Below are 22732 nucleotides of genomic sequence, written 5' to 3'. Positions count from 1 at the left end.
CCCTAAAACAGTTCTTGTTTGTTTTTATTTTTTTATGCATACACAGGACTTTTCCTCCTACTTGGCTTTCTCTGGGATTGTTCTACACAATGCACAACTCTATGAGACATCACAGCTTGAGAACAGGAGGAATCGGGTATAAGATTTGATCTGATAAATAATCTGAATTATTCTTTAAAGGCTAGCTGTTAAAGCTTTGTGTCTTATGTTGTCACATATCCCATTCACCTTGTGGTTTAGGTGTTGTTAGATCTGGCCAGTCTTATTTTCGAAGAACAGCAGTCTTTGGAAGTCCTCCTGAGGAAGATCGCAGCCACCATCTTGTCTTTCATGCAGGCTCAGGAATGCACTATTTTCATTTCTGATGATGAAACATCGGTAAGTGCAATTTTCCTTTTTATAACCTCAAAAGGACATTTCAATGATAGTACATTTCTGGAGATTTGCTAATAGAAGTTGTATATAATAGCAGATGGATTAACACTGACATTTTAATCATGTAACTTAACACGGTTTTTGACACTGGGCAGGCCTCCGCAGGCCTTTCTTGCTTCTTAAGCTTTAAGCATTAAGCAGAAAATACCTGTCTCTTAGCTGCATTGGAAAATACAGTTCATTAAATGTCACAGCTGATGAGATTACTCTATTAAAGAACAATAAAAGAAAGTAAAATTTTACACATGATTCACTCAAAGGTCAGTTACCAGATTTAATAGGTGTATTCGAGTAAGAGAAATCACTAAATTGCTGGACTCTGGACTCACAGGAACAAATTTGGGAACCTCTGCTCCAGATTATTTTAAATGCACGGTACTCTAAAATAAGTCGTTCTTGCACACACACAAACACACACACACACGTCCTTATGCAGTTCTTTCTTATTTATTATTGTAATCTATCTACCTAGTATAATATTATTTAGTATTATTAAACATCTGCTGAACACTTTTCTACTAAATGAGCACCATATTCTATTAAATACAATAATGTTACAGGCATCTGATGTAGAAAATGTGCAGAATAACAACACACAGTTAAGAAAAAACTAGTGTCCATTTCTGTTTCAATACGAGAGGCAGCGCTGAGTATTTGGGTTGAGCGAGCCGAGTGGGTGAGTGGCAGGCCAGTCTGTAGGCAACACTGGTTTCATTTATAGTTGAACCACAAGCAGAAAACAGCCTGAATTGCTTCCTTATTCTGCACTGCCAGAGAAGCAATTACAACGTACATGCAAACACACACACACACACACACACACACACACACACACACAAAACAGTTGTAGCCATTCAAAAACATACGTAAAGATATTGCTAAAACTTTATAATTACCAGTAATAAGTGCAGTCAGTGCTGGCCATGCTTTATATCAGAAGCTTTTAGAAAGGAAACATTTCTGAAAATACTTTGTATGTAGTACTTTTAGTAGGTAAGTCCCTGTACAGAATACAATAGGTTACTCTTGTAATATTGTGAAAATTGTTTTTGACCTGCTACTTAAGGAAAACACTTTCAGCTTTTGACTATGTGTGTTCTGGATAATATGTCCAAAACTACCATAATGCTCAACTTTACAAAAGCCTGGGTATTACTATGCATAACACAAAAGCCAAAGTTATTTGAAGAATATTTCTCACTTGTAGAGGTATTGGTATACTCTGTGTTGGAGGGTTATTGGGGGTGTTGTCAGAGTAATAACTTGAAGCAGTTATGAAGACCTCAGCAGACCTGAAGCAGGTCAGCAATGTCTGTTAGAGATGTGATCTAAAGCCAAACTTCCTGGGAGGTTGGAACAGAAGACAAGATTTTCTAGATTTGATTTTGATTATAGAAGTAGATTTGTCTCAGTTGTGTGTATAGATGTGGTATACAGATATGTTTTCTTATTCATGCAAAGCAAATAATATTTAATGTACCACAGTGTGCTCAGCTTTTAAAATGATTGGTTCTGAAGGTTTAACTGAAAGGAACTGGGCTTTTATTAGCTTAAACAGAAAGTTTTAGTGTACTCATTCTCTTTTTACAAGGAAATGTCTTAATCTTTATGAAATCATGCAAGTCAAAGTGGAGGGCCACATTTAGCGTGATATCTGATCAAAGTTGACATTTCCCTTCCTCTGTGGGAGGTCTGTTTTCCTCTATGGTGGTCTCCTGCAGTGTCAGCCGACTTGCTGAGAGAGATGTGTGTTAGTGGTCCTGGAAGTTATGCATTGGTAAGAAACCCACTTACAATAATCAGACTGATGCACCCAAGCTCAAGAAGAGCTCTGCATTTTGTCAGCTTGACACAGAGTTTTTGTAGCCCTGTGGTACAGTACCATTGTTGAGTTTAAAAGAGGAAAGCCTAGCTTACATTTGGTCTTCTCGTCGGACAGTGAGTTATAGCGAGTGTTTTAAATAGAGGTCAACATTTGCTAAAATGGAGACATTAGAAAATGAATTGGCGTAGGCTACTTCCTCTTAAATTGAATCAGGATGGCACCCTGGTTTGTTTTATCCGGTCTTCATGGGCTCTTTAAATTTGGAAAAGGCAGCATTTTAGAAGCAAGTTCAGGTTTGCAGACAAGTCCCTATAAGGTAGTAACCGTGTGTCCAGGAATGTTGAAATAAACTCAACTTCTGGCAGAGCTGTTAGATAGTATATTACATTTGTTCTCTGTTTATTGTGGAGAGTCATTACAGGTTCTTCCGATAAGCCTGCTTGACTAAAGCCATTTGGCCACAGCCATGTTACAAAACGATTTAAATGTTGAAAAGGAAGTGTGAGCCCCTGCTGGAAATGTGAACCCCTCATTAAACCATTTGGCTGCTTAGATTCTATTGTAGATTTACGCAATTAGTCACTGGAGCCTAATAGAGCCTGTAAAAAAAGCCACAGAGACCAATGTCTTCCCTTGTGTAAAGGTTTGCGCAAACACACCTCAGCAAATAGTGAGTGCTGTTACTGAATTCTGTCTGTTCTTGATATCTCACAGAATGCTTTCTCCAGTGTGTTCCACATGGAGTATGAAGAGCTATCAGGATCTGTGGACTTCCCTAACAGGTAAAAAGTTCAAACACCAGGCAGATGTTTTCTTATGTACTTCTTGCCATTACAAATAATGATTTGGATTCAGTGTTGCAGGTAGGGGGGGCACGGTGGCTTAGTGATTAGCTCCGTTTGCCTCACACCTCCAGGTTCGATTCCTGCCTCCACCCTGTGTGTGCAGAGCTTGCGTGTTCTAACCCTGTTTCCTCCGGGTACTCCGGTTTCCTCCCCCAGTCCAAAGACATGTGCTGTGGGCTGATTTTCATTTCCAAATGATCTGTAGTGTGTGAGTGTGTGCGCAGTTGTGCCCTGCGATGGGTTGGCACCTCGTCTAGGGTGTCCCCTGCCTCATGCCCTGAGTCCCTTGTGTAGGATAAGTGGTACAGAAAAGGGATGAACGGATGTATTTATGTTGCAGGTAGAGTAGATGAAATAATCATTATGTACAGTTCAGTGCAAAAGTTTGCAAAATATTAGGTATATTTTAACCAACAAGACAGGTTTTATCAGTTATTATTTTCACAAAAATGGTTAAATATCCAATGGTTAAACTCCTGCTCATGACATAGTGTATGCCGCAGGTAGGAGTGCAACAATACAGAGTATCGAATCATTTTGTTTTATATGAAGCGTTCGATTTGATATGTCTGCACCAAGCTTGGGGAGTAACGCAATACATGTAATCAGGATACAGAAAACTGTTAACTGTAATCTGTTACAGTTACGTCAAAAAGCAAAGTGATCAGATTACAGGTACGTTTTGTAAAAAATGGGAATACGATCAGGATTACAATTTTTTTCATGGAAAATCAAATAAATCTTTTGCCATTCGTGACTCACATGAGCAACCTCCTGGTGCATGCGCAAATAAATTTTGCGCAAAGTTAATTAAAATTTGTATTTTATTTTATTATTATTATTTTTTTAGAAAGATGGTCTTGACTTTTTTTTACTACTTTAGTTTTAGAAAAAATGTTCTATGTAGAAATGTTTCATGACTGTATTAGCCTAGTTAAAGTGCATAAGTTCTTTCTAAGTGCCTTTGACAGGTGCTGAATCAAATCTGTTTCAGGCAAACCTGTCTCAGTGGAAGGATTTTCTTCCTTTTGGAAACCTTCTGAGGATTTTAGTGAAGCATAGAACATCTTCATGCTCCCAATCTGCACATTGACGGCTGTTTTTTTTATGTTGGCCACAAACCTATTTTGACAGATATTACTCACACATGTGGCTAGTAATCCACCATATGAAATAAACAATGTAGTGATCATTTAGCAGGTCACGTAATATTAAAAACTCAAAAATTGTTTCACATTGAAAAGGAACTGAATAATTTTTTTTAATGAAAACTTAATGACAGCAGAATACAACCTTATTTTGTCTAGTATATCTCAGATATTTTTCAGTCTTTAATGGGTTATAGCAACCATCAAATTGCAAGAGAAAAACAAATACAAATATTTTAGGGGGAATGAAAAGAAAGCCTGGCTGCACAAGTTAATACAGCTTTAATACAGCACTTGTAATGCTTCTAATAGTCATTTTGGTTAAGCACATAGCATATCTTGATTTGGCAATTTTATTCCACTCTTCCTTGCAAAAATGTTTCAGTTCTATCAAATTGTGAGGAGATCTCCTATGCATACCTGTCTTCAAGTCATACCACAGATTTATGAGAGGATTTAGACCTGGGCTCTGACTAGGCCATTCCTCAAAGTTGTTCTTCTTTTGAAGCCATTCCTCTGTTGACTTGGATTTGTGCTTTGGGTCATTGTAATGCTGAAAGGTGAATTTTTTCCTTATCTTCAGCTATGTAACTGAGCTGTCTGCACGTTTTGTGAGAAAAATAGGGCTATTCATGATTACTTCTCTCTTGAATAGAACCCCACTCCCAGCTGAAGTTGTCCCATAGCATGACGCTGCCATCACCATGCTTCACCATGGGTATGGTGTTCTTTGGTTGATAAGCTGTCTTGTTTTTTTAGAATAAAAAAAAAATTCTACTTCGGTTTCATCAAACTATTACAAGCACTTTGCCACATGATTTTGGCAAAATTTAGACGACTTGGATTTTTTTTCTTTCTTTTTTTTCCTCTTTTTGTTTGAGTAAGGGCCACCTGTCTAGCCACTCTATCTCATAACCCAGACATGTGGGGAATATGGCATATTATTGGCCCATGCAGGAAGTGACTCAGTTCTTGCCAGATAGTCCTTTAATGTTGCCCTAGGTCTCTTGGCAGCCTTGCTGATAAGTTTTCATCTTGTCTTTTCGTCAGTTTTGGAAGGATGTCCTGTTCTTGGTAATGTCACTGTGGTGCCCCATTTTCTCCACTTGTTGATGATCTTCACTGTGTTCCATGGTACATATAATGTTTTGGAGTGATTTTGTACCCCTCTCCTGATCAGTACCTTTGGACAGTGAGACCCTGTGCAGGCTTTGTCAGCTCTTTGCAGACCATGGCTGCCGCAGTCACATGAAACCATGAAGATTTCAAGAAATTCCTACAGAAACAGCTGGTCTTTATTTGGGGTTAATCAGAATCACTTCATTAATAACAACTGTATGATAAATTGTTCAAATGTGATTGGTTAAGTTTGAGCACGGTCGCATTTGCAGACCCATTATAAAAGGGTGTGCACACTTGTGCAACAGGTTATTGTATGTTGTTTTTTTTCTGTCCTTCCTAAAATATTTCTATTTGTTTTTCAGTTGGTTGCTATATCACATTAAAGGTGGGAAACGATCTGACATGATTTATCCCGGGTTTAATTCTTTACCTCACAAAAACCATTTTAACAAGGGTGTGTGGCTTTCTTCTTGTGGTCTACTTTGGAAATAAATGATCTATTGCATCAATTTATTGCACTTATCTGTTAAAAAGAACAGCAGACGTGTATTCTTAAATCATCTGTGGTTGTAAATATCTACAATTATTTGTGTCAAGAAATCATTAGTGAACATGTGTAATGGTAGCTGCGTTGCCTCCTATTTTAGGATTTTAAGTCTTTTAATGTTGTTCCCAGTTATGATACCAAGCTTATGAAAGTTTGTTTGTTTCAGCTCTTTAGTTATTTTGGGAACCGTCTGTATTTCTTCTTGGAATGCTTCATGAAAACATTCCCACTAAGAATTCTAGTAGCATAATATTAATACGTTCTCATTAAGAATGAATTATTTAAATCTTTAAGTCTTTAATTTAAGAATTAAAGATTAATTAATTAAGATTTAAAGATGAATACATTCTCATTAAAAATTCCAGCACCACATTTCATCCAGCTGCTTGATTTTGGCTGTGGTGACCTCCAAACTACATCATTATTCAGACTTTTTTTCCCACTAATCAAAGCTCTTCATGTGTTGTGAACTTTCATGGTATATGTATATTAGTCTGTTGTCAGGAATTGCAAGAATATCGTTCTTTTTTATCAGATCAGTACATCTGTTTCAATAAAGAATGCTTTGGCAAGAAGTCTCCATTCTGACTGATGTTGTGCTCCACAAGGCTGTGTCAAAGTTGCTCTAGTTGAAATGATAATTCAATGTTCAAATCAAAAAAAATTCTTTTTCCACTACAGAGACAGTGATGTAAGTAAGATCAACTACATGTATGCTCAGTATGTGAAGAACACCATGGAGCCACTGAACATTCCTGATGTCACAAACCTGATGTCTGATCAGCGATTTCCTTGGACTGTGAGTAATCACAAAAAAAATTCCTCTGGAAACTGTTATATAAAAGGATGATCCCATTCTGGGGTCAAGAATTTTCCCACAATAACAGTGCTCTTGTGAATCTCTTATCTTTGTACTCTTTGTGCCCATCATTGTGAGTTTAATTCACTGCTTATTCACTAAAAATGAATGAATGAATCACTCTCTAAAATCACTCTCCTTCCAGAGTGAGAACCCAGACTCCCCAACCTACAATGTGAAGAGTTTGTTGTGCACACCAATTAGGAATGGGAAGAAGGATAAAGTTATAGGTAAGTCTGATTTTTGTGGTCATATTTAATTTTCTTTCACACTGTACAGCTGTAATGTCTAATGTAGTCTAATGTATGATCAAATGAAAACAGACATGTTCTCAAATTATTATTACTTTCAGACTTCTACAGTGTTTCTCCTGCTTATTCATGCTTATGACATCATTAGCAAGCTTTATAGACACCACCCTATTGTTGTGTGCATCAAATGAAACACACTTCCTGCTGTGGTCAGCCCCGAGCAGTACAGCCTCTTTTGTAAAGCACTGAATAGATTTTAATAGCCATCATTAGCTGTCATTTCCATTTCCTTGGAAATTCCATTTCCATGGCTGCATTTGCTGTGTTGCTTTGTATATACAATGATCAGCCATAACATTCACCACTGACAGGTGAAGTGAATAACATTGATTATCTCGTTACAATGGCACCTATGAAGGGGTGGGATATATTAGGCAGTAAGTGAACAGTCAGTTCTTGAAGTCGATGCGTTGGAATCAGGAAAAATGGGCAAGATCTGAGCAACTTTGACAAGGGACAAATTGTGATGACTAGACGACTGGGTCAGGGCATCTCCAAAATGGCAGGTCTTGTGGAGTGTTCCCGGTATGAAGTGATTAGTACCTACCTAAAGTGGTCCAAGGAAGGACTTGTCCAGTCCCACGGAAGAGCTACAGTAGCACAAATTTCTGAAAATGTTAATGCTGGCTAAGATAGAAAGATGTCAGAACACACAGTGCATCACAGCTTGCTGTATATCGGGCTGTGTAGCTGCAGATCGGTCAGAGTACCCATGCTGACCTCTGTCCTCCACCGAAAGTGCCTACAATGGGCATATGCGCATCAGAACTGGACCATGGAGCAACGGAAGAAGATGGCCTGGTCTGATGGATCACATTTTCTTTTGCATCGCGTGGACAGCTAGGTGCATGTGTGCCACTTACCTGGGGAACAGTTGGCACCAGGATGCACTATGGGTAGATGGCAAGTCGGCAGAGGCAGTGTGATGCTCTGGGCAATGTTCTGCTGGGAAACCTTGGGTCCTGGCATTCATGTGGATGTTAATTTGACACGTACCACCTACCTAAACATTGTTATAGACCCTTCATGGGAACAGTATTCCCTAATGGCACTGAACTTTTAAAGGATAATGTGCCCTGCCACACCGCAAAAATTGTTTGAGGAACATGACAAAGAGTTGAAGGTGTTGAATTGGCCTCCAAATTCCCCAAATCTCAAGCCGGTCGAGCATCTGTGGACAAGTCCGATCCATGGAGGCCCCACCTTGCAACACGCAGGACTTAAAGGATCTGCTGCTAATGTCTTGGTGCAACAATATTATGGCTTATCGGTGTATATATGATAAACTATATAATCTAACCAACCAACATTTTTGGGCATGCACAGTGAAGGGGGAAGACCATGAAGAATAAATAAATGTCGATTTAGCTTTTTCAGAGTGTGATTTATGTCACGTTATATACTTTTTCACATTATATCAATTTATAAATGCACCATTTAATATGTAAGGAATAAAACATGACATGGTGGTGCATTACTACCCTCAAGTTGATCATTTTCTAATAACCGCACATCCCAAAGTCTTTTATTCCTCTTCTACCACAGCAATTTGTCAGTGGTTAAAAAATTGTAATTTACTAAATAACTGCATACACTTTTAAATGCTTAAGTTACGGTTACAGCTTCTCCTTTTTTTCTCTCTGTTGGAGTTAATGAAAAGAACACATCTTGTCCATGAAGTCCTCTGTCCTGAAGACTTTGCCATGAAGGAAAACTTGTTGACTGTTACCACTCGCTACCACAAGATTCCTTCCCTAAATGTTAAATAAACTTCTTACAGACTGCCTCACCATATCAATGATTATATGTTTTTCTTTGTTAAATAATAACATGTTTCTTAATCCATTTAGTATTTAGTCTTGGCCTTAGATTATGTAGAGCCCCCGACCAAACAAGTTCCTGTGAATAGGTTTCTACTATAGAAACAATAACATTCTGGAATGATTGTGTTTATATAAACATATCTTTTAAGTTACAGCTGACACTATGGTCAGTGCCCTGCTGGTATAGAATACCAATCCACACCTCCTGACTAATTTGAGAAGTGTGGTATAAATGGTATAAGTGGGGGGGCATGGTGGCACGTTTGCCTTGCACCTCTGGGGTTGGGGGTTCAATTCCTGTCTCTGCCCTGTGTGCGCAGAGCTTGAATGTTCTCCCCCTGCTTCGGGGGTTTCCTCCATGTACTCTGGTTTCCTCCCCCAATCAAAATACATGCGTCGTAGGCTGATTAGCATTTCCAAATTTTCTGTAGTGTGTGAATGGGTGTTTGAATGTGTGTGCGATTGTGCCCTGCAATGGGTTGGCACCTGGTTCAGGGATTCCCCTACCTTCCGCCCCGAGTCCTGTCGGATAGGGCTCCCCGCAACCCTGTGTAGGATAAGCGGTACAGAAAATGGATGGATGGCTGGTATAAGTGTAACTAAAAAGCAGAGGATGAAACATTTTATTGAATTGACTCTATAATTACCTGAATACCCTTAACACTAAACATTAGATACAAAAATATACCTGTTTGATTTATCATTTACACAAAGGTGTTTGCCAGTTGGTCAACAAGATGGATGAATCTATGGGTGAGGTGAAGGCATTTAATCGGAACGATGAGCAGTTTCTAGAGGCCTTTGCCATATTTTGTGGGCTTGGCATCCAGAACACTCAGATGTACGAGACTGTGGAGAGGGCCATGGCCAAGCAGGAAGTCACCCTTGAGGTCAGTGCAATATTTTATTATTAGTTAGCATTAAAAAAAAAAAAAATAACACAAATGAAAACATTTAAGCAATGAAACCCAAACGATGTCCCAGCAGAGGTTAAAGGGAGAATATTATAAATAGTTCCTTACATTCCAGCTGTTGTTGTTTTTTAAATTCATCTTAAAGCCTATTATCGAGTAACAAAGCATTTAGTTTTACAGAGAACACCACATCCTCCAACTGTGTACTAATCTAATCCGATCATATACTCCCATTCACACTCGGCCCACTTAATGCTCTAATCTGTCCTTCTCTTATTCCTCTGCACTCTTCCTCTGATCCCTCCATTCTGGTGCTGTCACAGTCAGAGGTACCCCAGTGACAAGCACTCGCCTGCAGCTGACAGAATGGCTGGGCTGAATTTCAGACCTTCCCCTTTCAGTCCCTCCATCACATCATTCCTCTCATGGTGTTTCTCCGTTTCTAATGATCCTCGCAGCAACAGTTCGGAAAAAATAAATCATGGTTGGTGTCCACAGACGAAGAGCAGAGGAAGCTGTGTTATTTACACTTTGACAGTTTTGTCAGACTGAACTTGTTAGTGAGGATAGTCAAGGACAAACATGCTGTGACTCAAAAGGCAGAAGGTCCAGTGTCATACAGTGTATACTGTGAAGAGGGTTCTGTTGAGTTAGGAAACAGTTATATAAATAGATAGCTTTTCCGGTAAAGAGAAATATGGAAAAATATGTGTGTGTTTCTGTGTGTATTGCTTTGTGTATGTTCTCTCAGGTTCTCTCTTATCATGCCTCCGCTGGGGAGGAGGAGACGCGGGCGCTCGAGGTAACTGCGGTAAATTACAATTTATTCATTTATCATTTCCTTATTCCTTTTTATCACCCAAGGCTTTTAAAACAAACCAAGCAGTAAAACCTCAGCATTTCTTCAGAAATGCAAGTGCAAAAGATTATTATCACAGATCTATTCAGACAGTAATAGGTAGCACAGTATTCCAAGACAAGTCATCCATTTTTTAAATTTTTTTTTGCAAAAAAGCATTTCATTTTCATGCCTTTGCTTTTAAAAACTTACTTACCATCAAATATGTCACATAAATGAGAATAAAAAATTTACATCCAATGTCTAATCTCACTACTGCTTGAGAATGATGTTTTCTGCGATTTCATAACAAAGTCTCATTTCTGATGGCTTAATGTCAATTTGAAGAATCACAGACAGGATGGGCCTCACTGAGTACTATCACCTCTCTCCCCAAGTAAAACCCAAGAGTCTGGATCTATGTAGCTTGTGTCCTATAGGGAATTGTAAAGAATTAAATGTTTCTGCATTATTTTCTGCTAGAGCTCCAGAAATCAGCATTTGTTAGTTAGCCTTATACTGTCAGCTGAGTGTCACCAAAATCCATCCAAATCCAAGAATTAGATGAAATGAAGATCAGTTAGCTTGACAATTTATGCTCTAAAATTAACCTGCAAAATGTCAGGCTTAAAAAAAAAAAAGAAAGAAAAAAGCCAGAACCTGCCAACAGTATTTAACATGCAGAGAATCAGAGCCTAGATTTAATCAAGTCATGACATTAATGTTTTTGTACTCACATTTTTACTTCAATTTACGTCAAAAAAGTTATTAAAAAATGAAAATAATAAAACCTCACATCACACATAGCAACTTTGCACATACATGCACATTTTGTGCAGGACTTTCTTTACTCAACCTGTTGTAGCTTTTTTATATGATGACCATCTCTGGAAAGATTGGGTACACTATGATGTACAGTGCTATAAATTTAACACAGCATGGTTTGTGCTATACACTGTATACGCTAAATTAGACTGAAGTTTATTGCACACATCATTAATAAAATGGAACACTGCTGGCCTTGGATACATTTGAATATGTGTTAAACATATTTGCATTTACAAAATTAGGCAAAAGTCATCGATTGGTAACTTTGCCGCTTTCTACTGTGTTTTTACAGGAATATTGATCACAAGATAAATACGCTGCAGAACATTATATTAATTATTTATTTATTTCAAATAAAATAGAGTATATGTTATTACTTATAAGAAATCACAAAACCTCTTGGTCTGTGACTGAGGAGAGCTTAAGGTTTGTTGTGAAGGTGCACAATTATGACTCGGCACATTTACAGCTGAGTTAATTAATTGCAAAAAAAATAATAATTAATTGACATTCACAGGCCTCAAATTTCAATTCAGGACTTGTGATTGAGTTTAGGCTTTTTCAGACCCTCTTCCTGGAACGGACATCAGAATGCTAGAGTAAAATATCCATTAAAAGCATCATGCAGTGTACTTTTACACTGATCACAACTCATTGTTTATTAATGCCTGATAAACAGAATGTTTGAGATTGATGGTCCAAAGATTGTTTGTGTAACATAAAAACTAATCTCAAATGAGATTGTGTGCTAGTAGCATCACAAACTAAAAAAATAACACTAGTTGTAATGTGCTTTATTCTTAAAAGCATACACATGTATACGTTTGTGATAGTATGTCCCTTTGTGTACATTTTTTATTTTTTTTATCCAAAGGCAGCCACTATTCCCTCAGCTCAGTCTCTGAGGATACTAGAGTTCAGCTTCAGTGACTTTGATCTGTCTGAAGCCGAGACCACCCAGGCCACTATCCGCATGTTTGTGGACCTCAAGCTTGTGCAGAACTTTCAGATGAAGTACAAGGTACGTGCTCCGTGCTCACACAGACCATCAATGCAAGCCACAGAATAAGAGACGAATAATAAATGTGCTAATACATCAATCATGTACAAAAATTCAACACTTTGAGGAATCACTTTGTCAGTTATATTCAGATGTGAATGGCACATATCACTAGCACTTAAAATAATTCTGACATCCTGACGATGTAGTAGATTTAACAAGGTGAAACTAGTTTACTGGGTATTTTCCAATGTTGGGCATTTCAGGTATAAAGTATTTTTTGTGGTCAAGTATTAAAAGAATTCTATCCATTCATTAAATATTAGTACTGCAAAATAACTGCTCTGGCTCGGAAAAGAAAGTTCTTGCTAAATTTTAAAACATAAGCGTCTCCTTTAATTTAGTTGTCATGAACCTCGAATCGGCACGGAAGCAGGAGCAGGCGGCAGGTGTAGAGCGTGGTATCGGGAAGTACAAGAAACGTAGTCGTAAGACAGGCAAAGGTCAAGCGATCGGACGAACAACACAAACGGGGTCAGGCAGAGAGCGTAGTCGAAACCGGAAACAAGGGTCGAGGATCACAAGAAGACAAACTAACTAGAATGGCTTGGTATTGCAGAGAAACGAGTTGACTGAGCGTATACTTCGCATAGATTCTGGGTGAATGACTTCCCTAAGTACTAGCGGTGAGAGTGTGTGTGTGTGTGATTGGTGCCAGGTGTGTCTGATCAGAACTCCGGGGATGGTGAGTGCATGCGTGCATGAGAAGTGAGTGTTGCATCTTGGGAATTTGAGTTCTGATCTGACTGAGCTGTGACAGAACCCATCCCCCCAAAGGGCTCACTCCCGGGAGCCGAGTTCCTTCTTGGCCTCCCCCGGGGTCGTGGACCAGGGAGATCAGGATAAGTTGCGTGAAAGTCTTTAGTAAGCTGTGGATCCAGTATATCCTGCTTGGGAACTCAGCATTGTTCCTCAGGTCCATAACCCTCCCACTCGACCAAATACTCCAGCTTGCCTCTCCTGTGTCTAGATTTGAGGATGTTCTTGACACGGTAAGCCGGTTGTCCATGAATTTCCAGTGGGGTCGGAGGGGTTTCAGATGGTACTTCGGTGGCTAATGGACCGTTGATAACAGGTTTGAGACGTGATACGTGGAATGAGGGGGAGATGCGGCTGTGTCGTGGCATTTCCACGACACAGCCGCATCTCCCCCTCATTCCACGACACAGTGACTTCATTGACTCGCTTGAGGATCTTGAATGGTCCAGTGTATCTTGGCGTTAGTTTTTTACAGCTATGAGCTTGTCTTAAGTCCCTTGTGGACAACCACACCCTATCGCCTGGTTGGTAATTAGGGTGTTCTTTGTGGTGGCGATCTGCTTTGCGCTTGTATGTGTCTGTGGTCTCTTTCAGGCGTCGGTGGGTGTCAGCCCAGACACGCTCGCTACGTTCAAACCATTGGTCAACGGCAGGAGCTGCGGTGGGGGTCGCGTTCCACGGGAACAGTGGGGGTTGGTAACCTAGTATGCACTGGAAAGGAGTAAGATTGGTAGCCGAATAACGTAGTGAGTTCTGGGCGTACTCGGCCCATGGCAAAAACTTGCTCCAATCCTCTGGGTTATTGGCACAGAAAGTACGGAGGAATCGCCGTAGTTCCTGATTGATTCGTTCAACTTGTCCATTGGCTTGTGGTGATATCCGGAGGTGAGATTCACTGCTACTCCCATCTTAGTCATGAAGCTGGACCACACTCTGGAAGTAAACTGCGGGCCCCTGTCACTGACAATCTCCTCCGGAATGCCGAAATATCTAAAAACATGCTGGAATAGAAGTTCGGCTGTCACGAAGGCGGTGGGGATAGCAGGTAATGGAATAAAACGTACGGACTTGGAAAACCGGTCCACTGTGACTAGAACTGTGGTATTTCCTTGGGATTTTGGCAAATCCGTTACGAAGTCTACGGATATGTGTGACCATGGGCGTTCGGGTATGGGTAAGGGCTTGAGCCTCCCAGCTGGGAGGGTCCGAGGTACCTTATTCCGTGCGCAAGATGAACAGGATGTCACCACCTTGTGTATATCTCCCTCCATATTGGACCACCAGTACTTCTCTTTTAGGAGATGGTGTGTGCGCTGTGCCCCTGGATGCCCTGTACCGAGTACCGTGTGTGCCCAGATGATGAGTTCTTGGCGGTACTCTTCGGGTACAAATAGTTTGTTCGGGGGACACAATTTACGGGCACTTGTGACTGGGGAATCTGCTCTAGCTCCTGGTCCAGATCCCACTCTAGCGCATTGATAATACATGAAGGATGGATGATATACTCTTCATGCTCGTTGACACGTTCTGTGTGGTCGAGACGAGACAGGGCATCAGCTTTTATGTTCTTGGACCCTGGTCTGTAGGATAACGTGAAGTGAAACCTGGTGAAGAACAGTGCCCATCGGGCCTGGCGGGGTGTGAGTCGCTTTGCAGTGTGAAGGTACTCCAGGTTCTTATGATCTGTGAAGATGACAAAGGGATGTGTAGCCCCCTCTAACCAGTGTCTCCACTCCTCCAGCGTTAACTTAATCGCCAAGAGTTCGCGATTTCCCACATCGTAGTTTCTCTCAGCGGGGGAAAGCTTTCGCGAGAAGAACGCCACCGGATGGAGCTTTGGCTTCTCTCCGAATCGCTGGGATAAAATGGCTCCTACCCCGGTTTCTGACGCGTCCACCTCCACTATAAACGGTCTGGATGGGTCCGGATGTTTGATGATGGGTGCAGTAGTGAAGGCTTTCTTGAGCTTGTCGAAGGCGGTTTGGGCGGTTGGATTCCATGATAGACGTTTGGGTTTCCCCTTTAGCAGGGACGTGAGGGGGTTGGCGATGGCACTGAAATTTCTGATAAACCTTCTGTAGAAGTTCGCGAACCCCAGAAACCTCTGTAGTTCCTTGATCGTCGTGGGTGGGGGCCAGTTTACTACCGCCTGGACCTTTTCTTGGTCCATGGAGATCCCCTCGGGGCTGATGACGTATCCCAGAAACGCAATGGTGGTTTTATGAAATTCGCATTTCTCAGCTTTGACATATAACTGATGACGGAGCAGTCGTTGTAGAACTTGGCGGACGTGGCGAACATGTTCCTCCCGGGAGTCAGAATATATTAGAATGTCGTCTATGTAGGCGATCACATGACGTCCCAGCATGTCACGTAACACATCGTTGATTAGACATTGGAAGACTGAGGGAGTGTTAGAAAGCCCATACGGCATGACCTGATACTCATAGTGACCTGAAGTTGTGCTGAACCCAGTCTTCCATTCATCTCCTTCTCAAATCCGCACCAAGTTGTATGCGCTGCGTAAGTCCAGCATCATGAAGATGGTGGCAGTGCGCAATTGTTCCAGGGCGGCTGGTACTAGAGGTAGTGGGTAACGGTACTTGACGCAACACCGGTTTAGTCCTCGGTAGTCGATACATGGTCGTAAACCTCCTCCCTTCTTCTCTACGAAGAAAAACCCCACGGATGCTGGAGAAGTAGATGGTCGTATATAACCTTGGTGCAACGCTTCCTGAATGTACTCCTCCATGGCTTTTTGTTCAGTTACCGTTAACGGATAGACTCTCCCTCGTGGTGGTGTAGTGCCTGGAAGCAAATCGATTGCGCAGTCGTAATCTCGATGAGGAGGTAGTCCACTAGCCTTCTTCTTACTGAATACTTCAATGAGGTCGTGGTAAACACTGGGGATCAGAACGTTGTCCGCCTTGTCAGGGCTCTCAACGGATGTGGATGCTAAGGAGATCACAGGGACTTGGAGACAGTGATTGATGCAGTGAGCTGACCAGCGAGTGATTTCCCTTTGATTCCATGAAATTTGTGGGTTGTGATGTTCGAGCCAAGGAAGACCGAGAACCACTGGATGCCGTGCCGTCACAATGACATGGAACGTAATTTTCTCCTGATGAAGAGCGCTGGTGCGGCGGTTAATGGGTTCGGTGCAGTGGGAGATTAAACCATCTCCAATGGGGGCTCCATCTATGGCTTGGACACGGCGGGGGGGTGCCGAGAGGACGAATGGGGATGTTATATTGGAGTACGGTCTCTTGGTCAATGAAGTTACCCGCCGCTCCTGAGTTGATCAGCGCCTCGAAAATTCAGGAAACGCTTGAGTATTCTAATATAACTGGTAATACGAATGCAGACTGAACTGAGTACTGGGCAATGGGTTCTAAACTTACCCCTGGCTGAGGTTGTTTGGCAGTCTTGGTTTCCCCTCGGGTAGAGCACTGTTTGAGAGGGCATTGGTGCACGAAGTGGCCCTTCTCGCCGCAGTAGAAACAACAATGTTCACGGCGCCGTCGTTCTCTCTCCTGCATGCTCACCCGAGTCTGTCCCAGCTGCATGGGTTCACTAGGGCTCTCAGACGCTGGTGCTTCCGCCTCGCTGCGTATGGAGCGGCGGCTCCATAGTAAACGATCCAGGCGTATAGCTACGTTGATGAGTGAATCGAGAGTCAGCTGATCATCGCGGCACGCCAGCTCCGTTACAATATCGGCATTTAATCCCCGGCGAAACATAGTCTTTAGAGCGGGTTGATTCCATCCGCTCCTAGCGGCCACAGTACAAAATTCAAGAGCGTAATCCGCCACACAACGTGATCCCTGCGTCAAGGATAATAATTCTTCCCCAGTCTCCCGGTTGTCTGGAGAATGATTGAATACAGTGCGGAAGCGTGATGTCAGTTCCCTTCCTGTTCCCATTCCGCGGTGGCCCAGAGGAGAGCTCTCCCGGTTAAGAGTTCCATGAAGTGGATTATTTTCCGATTCTCCGTCATGTCTGGGTACGTGGAAAAAAACAGGGAGCACTGGAGTAAAAAACCTCGGCAGCGTGCCGGATCTCTGTCGTACTTCTCCGGCGCTGGAGTGGGAGGTAAGCGTGTGGTCGGTGCCGTAGAAAGCTGCGCGGCTTGGTTTAGCCGAGCTACCTGCTCAGTCAGGTTTGCGAGACGGTGATCATGGTCACTAATCATCCGGCCATGTCCCTCGATGGCTTGTGGCCAACGGGGATCTCCCGCTGCTTCCATTGGAAGGTGAAGTATTCTGTCACGAACCTCGAATCGGCACGGAAGCAGGAGCGGGCGGCAGGTGTAGAGCGTGGTATCGGGAAGTACAAGAAACGTAGTCGTAAGACATGCAAAGGTCAAGCGATCGGACGAACAACACAAACGGGGTCAGGCAGAGAGCATAGTCGAAACCGGAAACAAGGGTCGAGGATCACAAGAAGACAAACTAGCTAGAACGGCTTGGTATCGCAGAGAAACGAGTTGACTGAGCGTACACTTCGCATAGATTCTGGGTGAATAACTTCCCTAAGTACTAGCGGTGAGAGTGTGTGTGTGTGATTGGTGCCAGGTGTGTCTGATCAGAACTCCGGGGATGGTGAGCACGTGCGTGCATGAGAAGTGAGTGTTGCATCTTGGGAATTTGAGTTCTGATCTGACTGAGCTGTGACATTAGTTCATCATAGCCAGATGAAGTCCAGTACATCTGGCTATCTGAGCATAGGTACAGTAAAAATGGCTGTGTACTTGGCTCTCTAGAACAAACTCCTTTTATGGAGCTTGATGCCAGCAGAGACGGCAGACAGATGGGGTACAACACAGTCTTTTTATTGATTTCCTAGGCCGTGCTTATTCTGAGCTGCATGAGTGTGAGCAGGCACTCTTTAACCACTCTGGCATAGATTCCAGATCAATCACAAAAAACTCTGCCAGCTATGACTGACCACCCGCCAAGAGCCAACAAAACAATGTAGCTTACAATCACCAACTGATCCAAGAGCTATACACAATTGTGATGTACTGACATTTTATTGAGGCATTGAAATTATCAACAAGCAACCATCCCACCTTCTCTCTATTTTGTATACATTGGTCTTTTATTTTGGATTATTATTATGTTTTTTTTTTTGGCATTTTCTCTTTAATTTCGTAATCAGTTCTCCGTTATCACACAACAGCTACATCATCATTTGTCAGCTACCAGCTGGGGCAGGTGAGCACTAACACATGCTTCATCTGAGACATGTAAGAGCCAACCAGCTACATGCTGTGTCACAGTGCAGTATAACACACTCAGAAGAAAACGCTATCTGCCCATCTTCCATCTTCCACCTACATGAGCTCAAAGACACACATGATTGGCTAGTGTCACTGTGATTGACATGCAAGCAAGAATATAAAGAGAGCATGGCCAATTTTTCTTTTTTGGTTCCAGGCCAGAAATGGCTGTGGCATTGTCAGAATTCTTCCTTGCAGTCTCCCAATGCTTTTTGGCACCTGGGTTTTTTCCCTTCAAACACTGTGTATAATATATGGTAGGGAATGTCTCTTGTTTCTTAAATTAGAATTAATTTAGTAAGTTAAATGTAGGGAGTGTTGACCTCTACTTGGGGGGAGGTTGTTGTTGATGGTAGGAGCACTTTGAGGAACATCTTAACCAAGTAGATGTGCCCTCCCTTCAGAAAGCAGTGCCAGAAATTTCTGGTGGAATGCATCTCTGTGGCTAGGGTTGAATGGCAGTTAGAAACCTTCATAGCAGCAAAGCTGCAGGGGTGGATGAGATAGGGTCATATATATGGAAGGCACGGGACCAGGTTGGGATTGTGCAGTTAAATCTCCTTACTACACAGTGATTTGAGACTGGCAATTTAGTATGGTGGACCCTATTTTTAAGAAAGGTGAACCACACAAAAGGAGGATCACATTCCTTGGCCCCTCAGGATGCTGGAGAGGAAACTCTGTATGATATTTAAACTCAGGATTCAGGAGGAACAGTGTGGATCCTGCCAGGCCATGGAACAGTGAACCAGTCTACATGTTTTGTGGATTTGTAGAAGGCCTATGATCCCATGATTTGATATTTGCTGTGGGAGGCTCTGTGGGAGTATGGGGTGTCTGGGTCACTACTTTGTGCAATCCAGTCTCTCTATTCAGTGAGAGTTGTGTCCACATTCTTAGCATGCAAAACCATAAAAATGGTTTCTGGACACCACGGGTTTACCTTGTCCCTATTCTTGCATGTAGATTTCATAAATATAATATCAAGACCCAGACAAGGTTGGAGAGGTGTCCAGTATGGGAGGCTAAAGGTAACATCACTGTTATTTGCAGATAATTATGTTTTCTTGGCACTAAAAGAAAGAAAGAAGACCCCCAACATGGACTTGAACATATTGAACTTCTTGCTGCTGAATGTAATGTGGGTGGGATGAGAATCAGCAGCTCCAAATCCAACAGAGGTCTACATTGTCTCTACTCCTATAGCTAGTTTTGATGAATATCAAGACACAGCCAGGGTTGGAGTGGTGTCCAGTATGGGACGTTAGAGGTAACATCACTGTTATTTGCAGATGATGTGCTCTTGGGCCCCAATCTGAAGACAACCCCTGACATGCACTTGAATGTCTTGCTGCTGAATGTAAATGGGTGGGATGAGAATCAGCAGCTCCAAGTCTGAGGCCATGGTTCTCTCCTGAAACAGAGTAGGATGCTCTCTTCAAGTGAAGGGAGAGACCTTGCCTCTGCTGGAAGAGATTAAAATACCTTGGGATCTTATTCATGTGATGGAAAAAGAGAGGGTGAGTTGAGGTGGTTTAGGAACTTTATAAAGATGCCCTATGGCACTAGAGTTGTATCGGAGTGCTTATACATCACAGTTGGCTCGGGAGTGTCTAAGGATCCCCAGGAGGAGCTGAAATCTGTGGTCAGGGATAGAAAACCCTGGACTGACCTTATCCTTTTGCCACCATGACTCCCACCAGGAAAAGCAGAAGGAACATTTCTAGGAAATTTAATGAATGTATATATTTTGCTATGAATCTAAGGCATGCCACAGAATACTTTCCTTTTAATTTTACAGCTAATCATATATCTACCAATATTAGGATTCATGAAAGATAAAAGGATTACCAAATATTTAACCAAATTAGATTTTAAGGGGTACCCTACAAGATTATGTAAACATTAGTAAACTGTGGTAAAGAGTTCTTCAGTTGATGGCAAAGCTGTTTACTTCATCGATCTGGAAAATAAGAGTAGATAAGTATTACCTTTATAAAATATATTCATAAGAACAGGGGGGAAAACAACCATAAGCACTTGCATGTGTTTAATGATCAAACTCCACTGGAACATCGTATTTTAATCTAGTTGGATGTCTATACAACAAATGCACCAGTCACAGAGTAAAGCACAACTCACAGATTAAAGTACAAGTAAAAGCTGGAAATGATTAAAGTTCACTCATATAACAATAGACAGACACGTAAATATGGTAGCTGCTTAAAAAACCACTGAAGAGGGTGAATATAATGTAACAGAATAACCATAACCCTTAAACCTTTCTAATCCTAGCTTCTCAGTAGAAATAACTCATTAAATCCTTATGAATACACCTCGGATAGCTTACCTCATTTCTGCTTTGTTCTCTCTAACTACTCTTTAAGCAATACTAAAAGGAGGTAACCAAATTTATTGTAAAATGCAGCCATGCTTGTTGTACTTTGGTATTATTTTGGCTATTTTCTCTTATTGCCCTTCAGGTTTAAGACAAGCACGTGATGTATGAAGGAAAAATAATTTGATTTGCAATTTTCTTGACAATTGAATTATAATAACTCGCAAATTCAATTTGTCTTATCCTGTTAAGGATGCACAGATGATCCAAGATCTGTTGTTTGTTATTGAATTTTTGGTCTCTTTTTGTCTCTTGTGTTTGGGTCCTATCCGTTACTTATTTGTGTTTACAGAGTCTGTGTCAGTGGATCCTGAGTGTGAAGAAGAACTACAGAAAGAATGTGGCCTACCATAACTGGCGGCATGCCTTCAACACATCTCAGTGCATGTTTGCCATACTCAAATCTGGGAGGCTACAGGTCAGTGCAACTAATTGATGACCCAAATAAAAAGCCAAAGGGAATTTCCCACTGAAGTTTAGCGTAGCATGAAACAAAGCAGTTACCATGTCTTGACACCTATTAACATGTGTTTGTTTATAAGTAGGAACTAGGATGCACCTACATCCACCAAGTGTAATACAGACACAGAATTGGACTTTTAAAAGTCAGTAAAACAGAACCCCATGGAAAATCAGCCACACTAAAATGCTTATTAGAGCTTGTGGAAAAATACATACAATTCTATGAATAAATTCTAGTACTTTTTATTATTCTCTCTTTTATATATATATATATATATATATATATATATATATATATATATATATATATATATATATATATATAGTATTTTTTTAAACAAAATTATTTTTCTTTTATGATGTGCAGGGATTACGTTGTGAACTATACACAAGCAGGCCTAATTAAAGTGTGATACAAAATACAAATGATGAAATATATAACATTATTTTTTAATGGAAATAATGGGAAATAATCACCATTTATGTTCATTCAGCCATGCATTCTTAATTTAGAAACTAAGATTACTGAATTTAGAAACATCTCATGACAACGAAATTTAGTCCTCAGGAAAAAGTCCCTACTCCTGTACAGGAAAAAGCTGATCTCATGACCAGAAAAAAAATAATTCTTCTATTTTCAAACTGACAGAACAATCTAAATGATATGGAGATACTGGCCATGATGATTGCGACTCTGTGTCACGATTTGGACCATAGAGGTGTCAACAACTCGTTCATCAAGAGGTATGTTTGTGTTATTTTTTACTAGTGTCCAATTTATAATAAGCAGGACAGACTGAGAAAAGGAATGGAAATTCTGTTCTTGTGAGTGTTACTTGAGTGGTTTACTTGGTGGTGGGGGACAGAAACAGCACACGGAAGACAGGAAAAAAAAACACTCTGATTGTTCATTGTGTCAATAGGAGTGACCATCCTCTAGCTCAGCTCTACTGCCACTCCATTATGGAGCATCACCACTTCGACCAGTGCCTCATGATCCTCAACAGTCCAGTAAGAAGAACTTCTAGTGTGTTGTTAGAAAAATGTTATTATTATATATTACTATAAAATTACATTAATTTATTTATCAGATTTGTTTATCTGAATTTAATGCTGTAGTAATGTAGAATAAGAACATAGTCTGTCACTGCAGAATATTTGGTTTTGGTGCATTATAAACCACAAGACAACCGAAAGATATTCCCTCAGTTCATGTTTTGAGGACATTGGTGGAGAGTGCGGTTTAACAGTTCAGTCCAAGGTGTAGAATTGGGTTG

General features: G+C 41.1%; 1 protein-coding gene across 5 annotated transcripts in view; it reads left to right on the top strand.

Annotated features, from left to right (window-relative positions):
• Positions 1-22732, top strand: part of pde5ab (phosphodiesterase 5A, cGMP-specific, b) — a 50516-nt gene that overhangs the window by 20685 nt on the left and 7099 nt on the right. For 4 of the 5 annotated variants that reach the window (XM_053628782.1, XM_053628783.1, XM_053628780.1 and 1 more), the window contains exons 5-15: positions 47-136; positions 241-378; positions 2975-3042; positions 6604-6721; positions 6927-7011; positions 9630-9805; positions 10581-10640; positions 12370-12516; positions 21286-21411; positions 22105-22199; positions 22379-22466. In XM_053628782.1, coding sequence (XP_053484757.1) covers positions 47-136; positions 241-378; positions 2975-3042; positions 6604-6721; positions 6927-7011; positions 9630-9805; positions 10581-10640; positions 12370-12516; positions 21286-21411; positions 22105-22199; positions 22379-22466 — 1191 coding nt within the window. The remainder of the gene's footprint in view (positions 1-46; positions 137-240; positions 379-2974; positions 3043-6603; positions 6722-6926; positions 7012-9629; positions 9806-10580; positions 10641-12369; positions 12517-21285; positions 21412-22104; positions 22200-22378; positions 22467-22732) is intronic. The other variant, XM_053628781.1, reaches the window with a different exon arrangement.

The sequence above is a fragment of the Ictalurus furcatus genome, chromosome 7 (assembly GCF_023375685.1).
Source record: "Ictalurus furcatus strain D&B chromosome 7, Billie_1.0, whole genome shotgun sequence".
NCBI lineage: Eukaryota > Metazoa > Chordata > Actinopteri > Siluriformes > Ictaluridae > Ictalurus > Ictalurus furcatus.
This window is presented reverse-complemented; position numbering and strand designations above follow the sequence as displayed.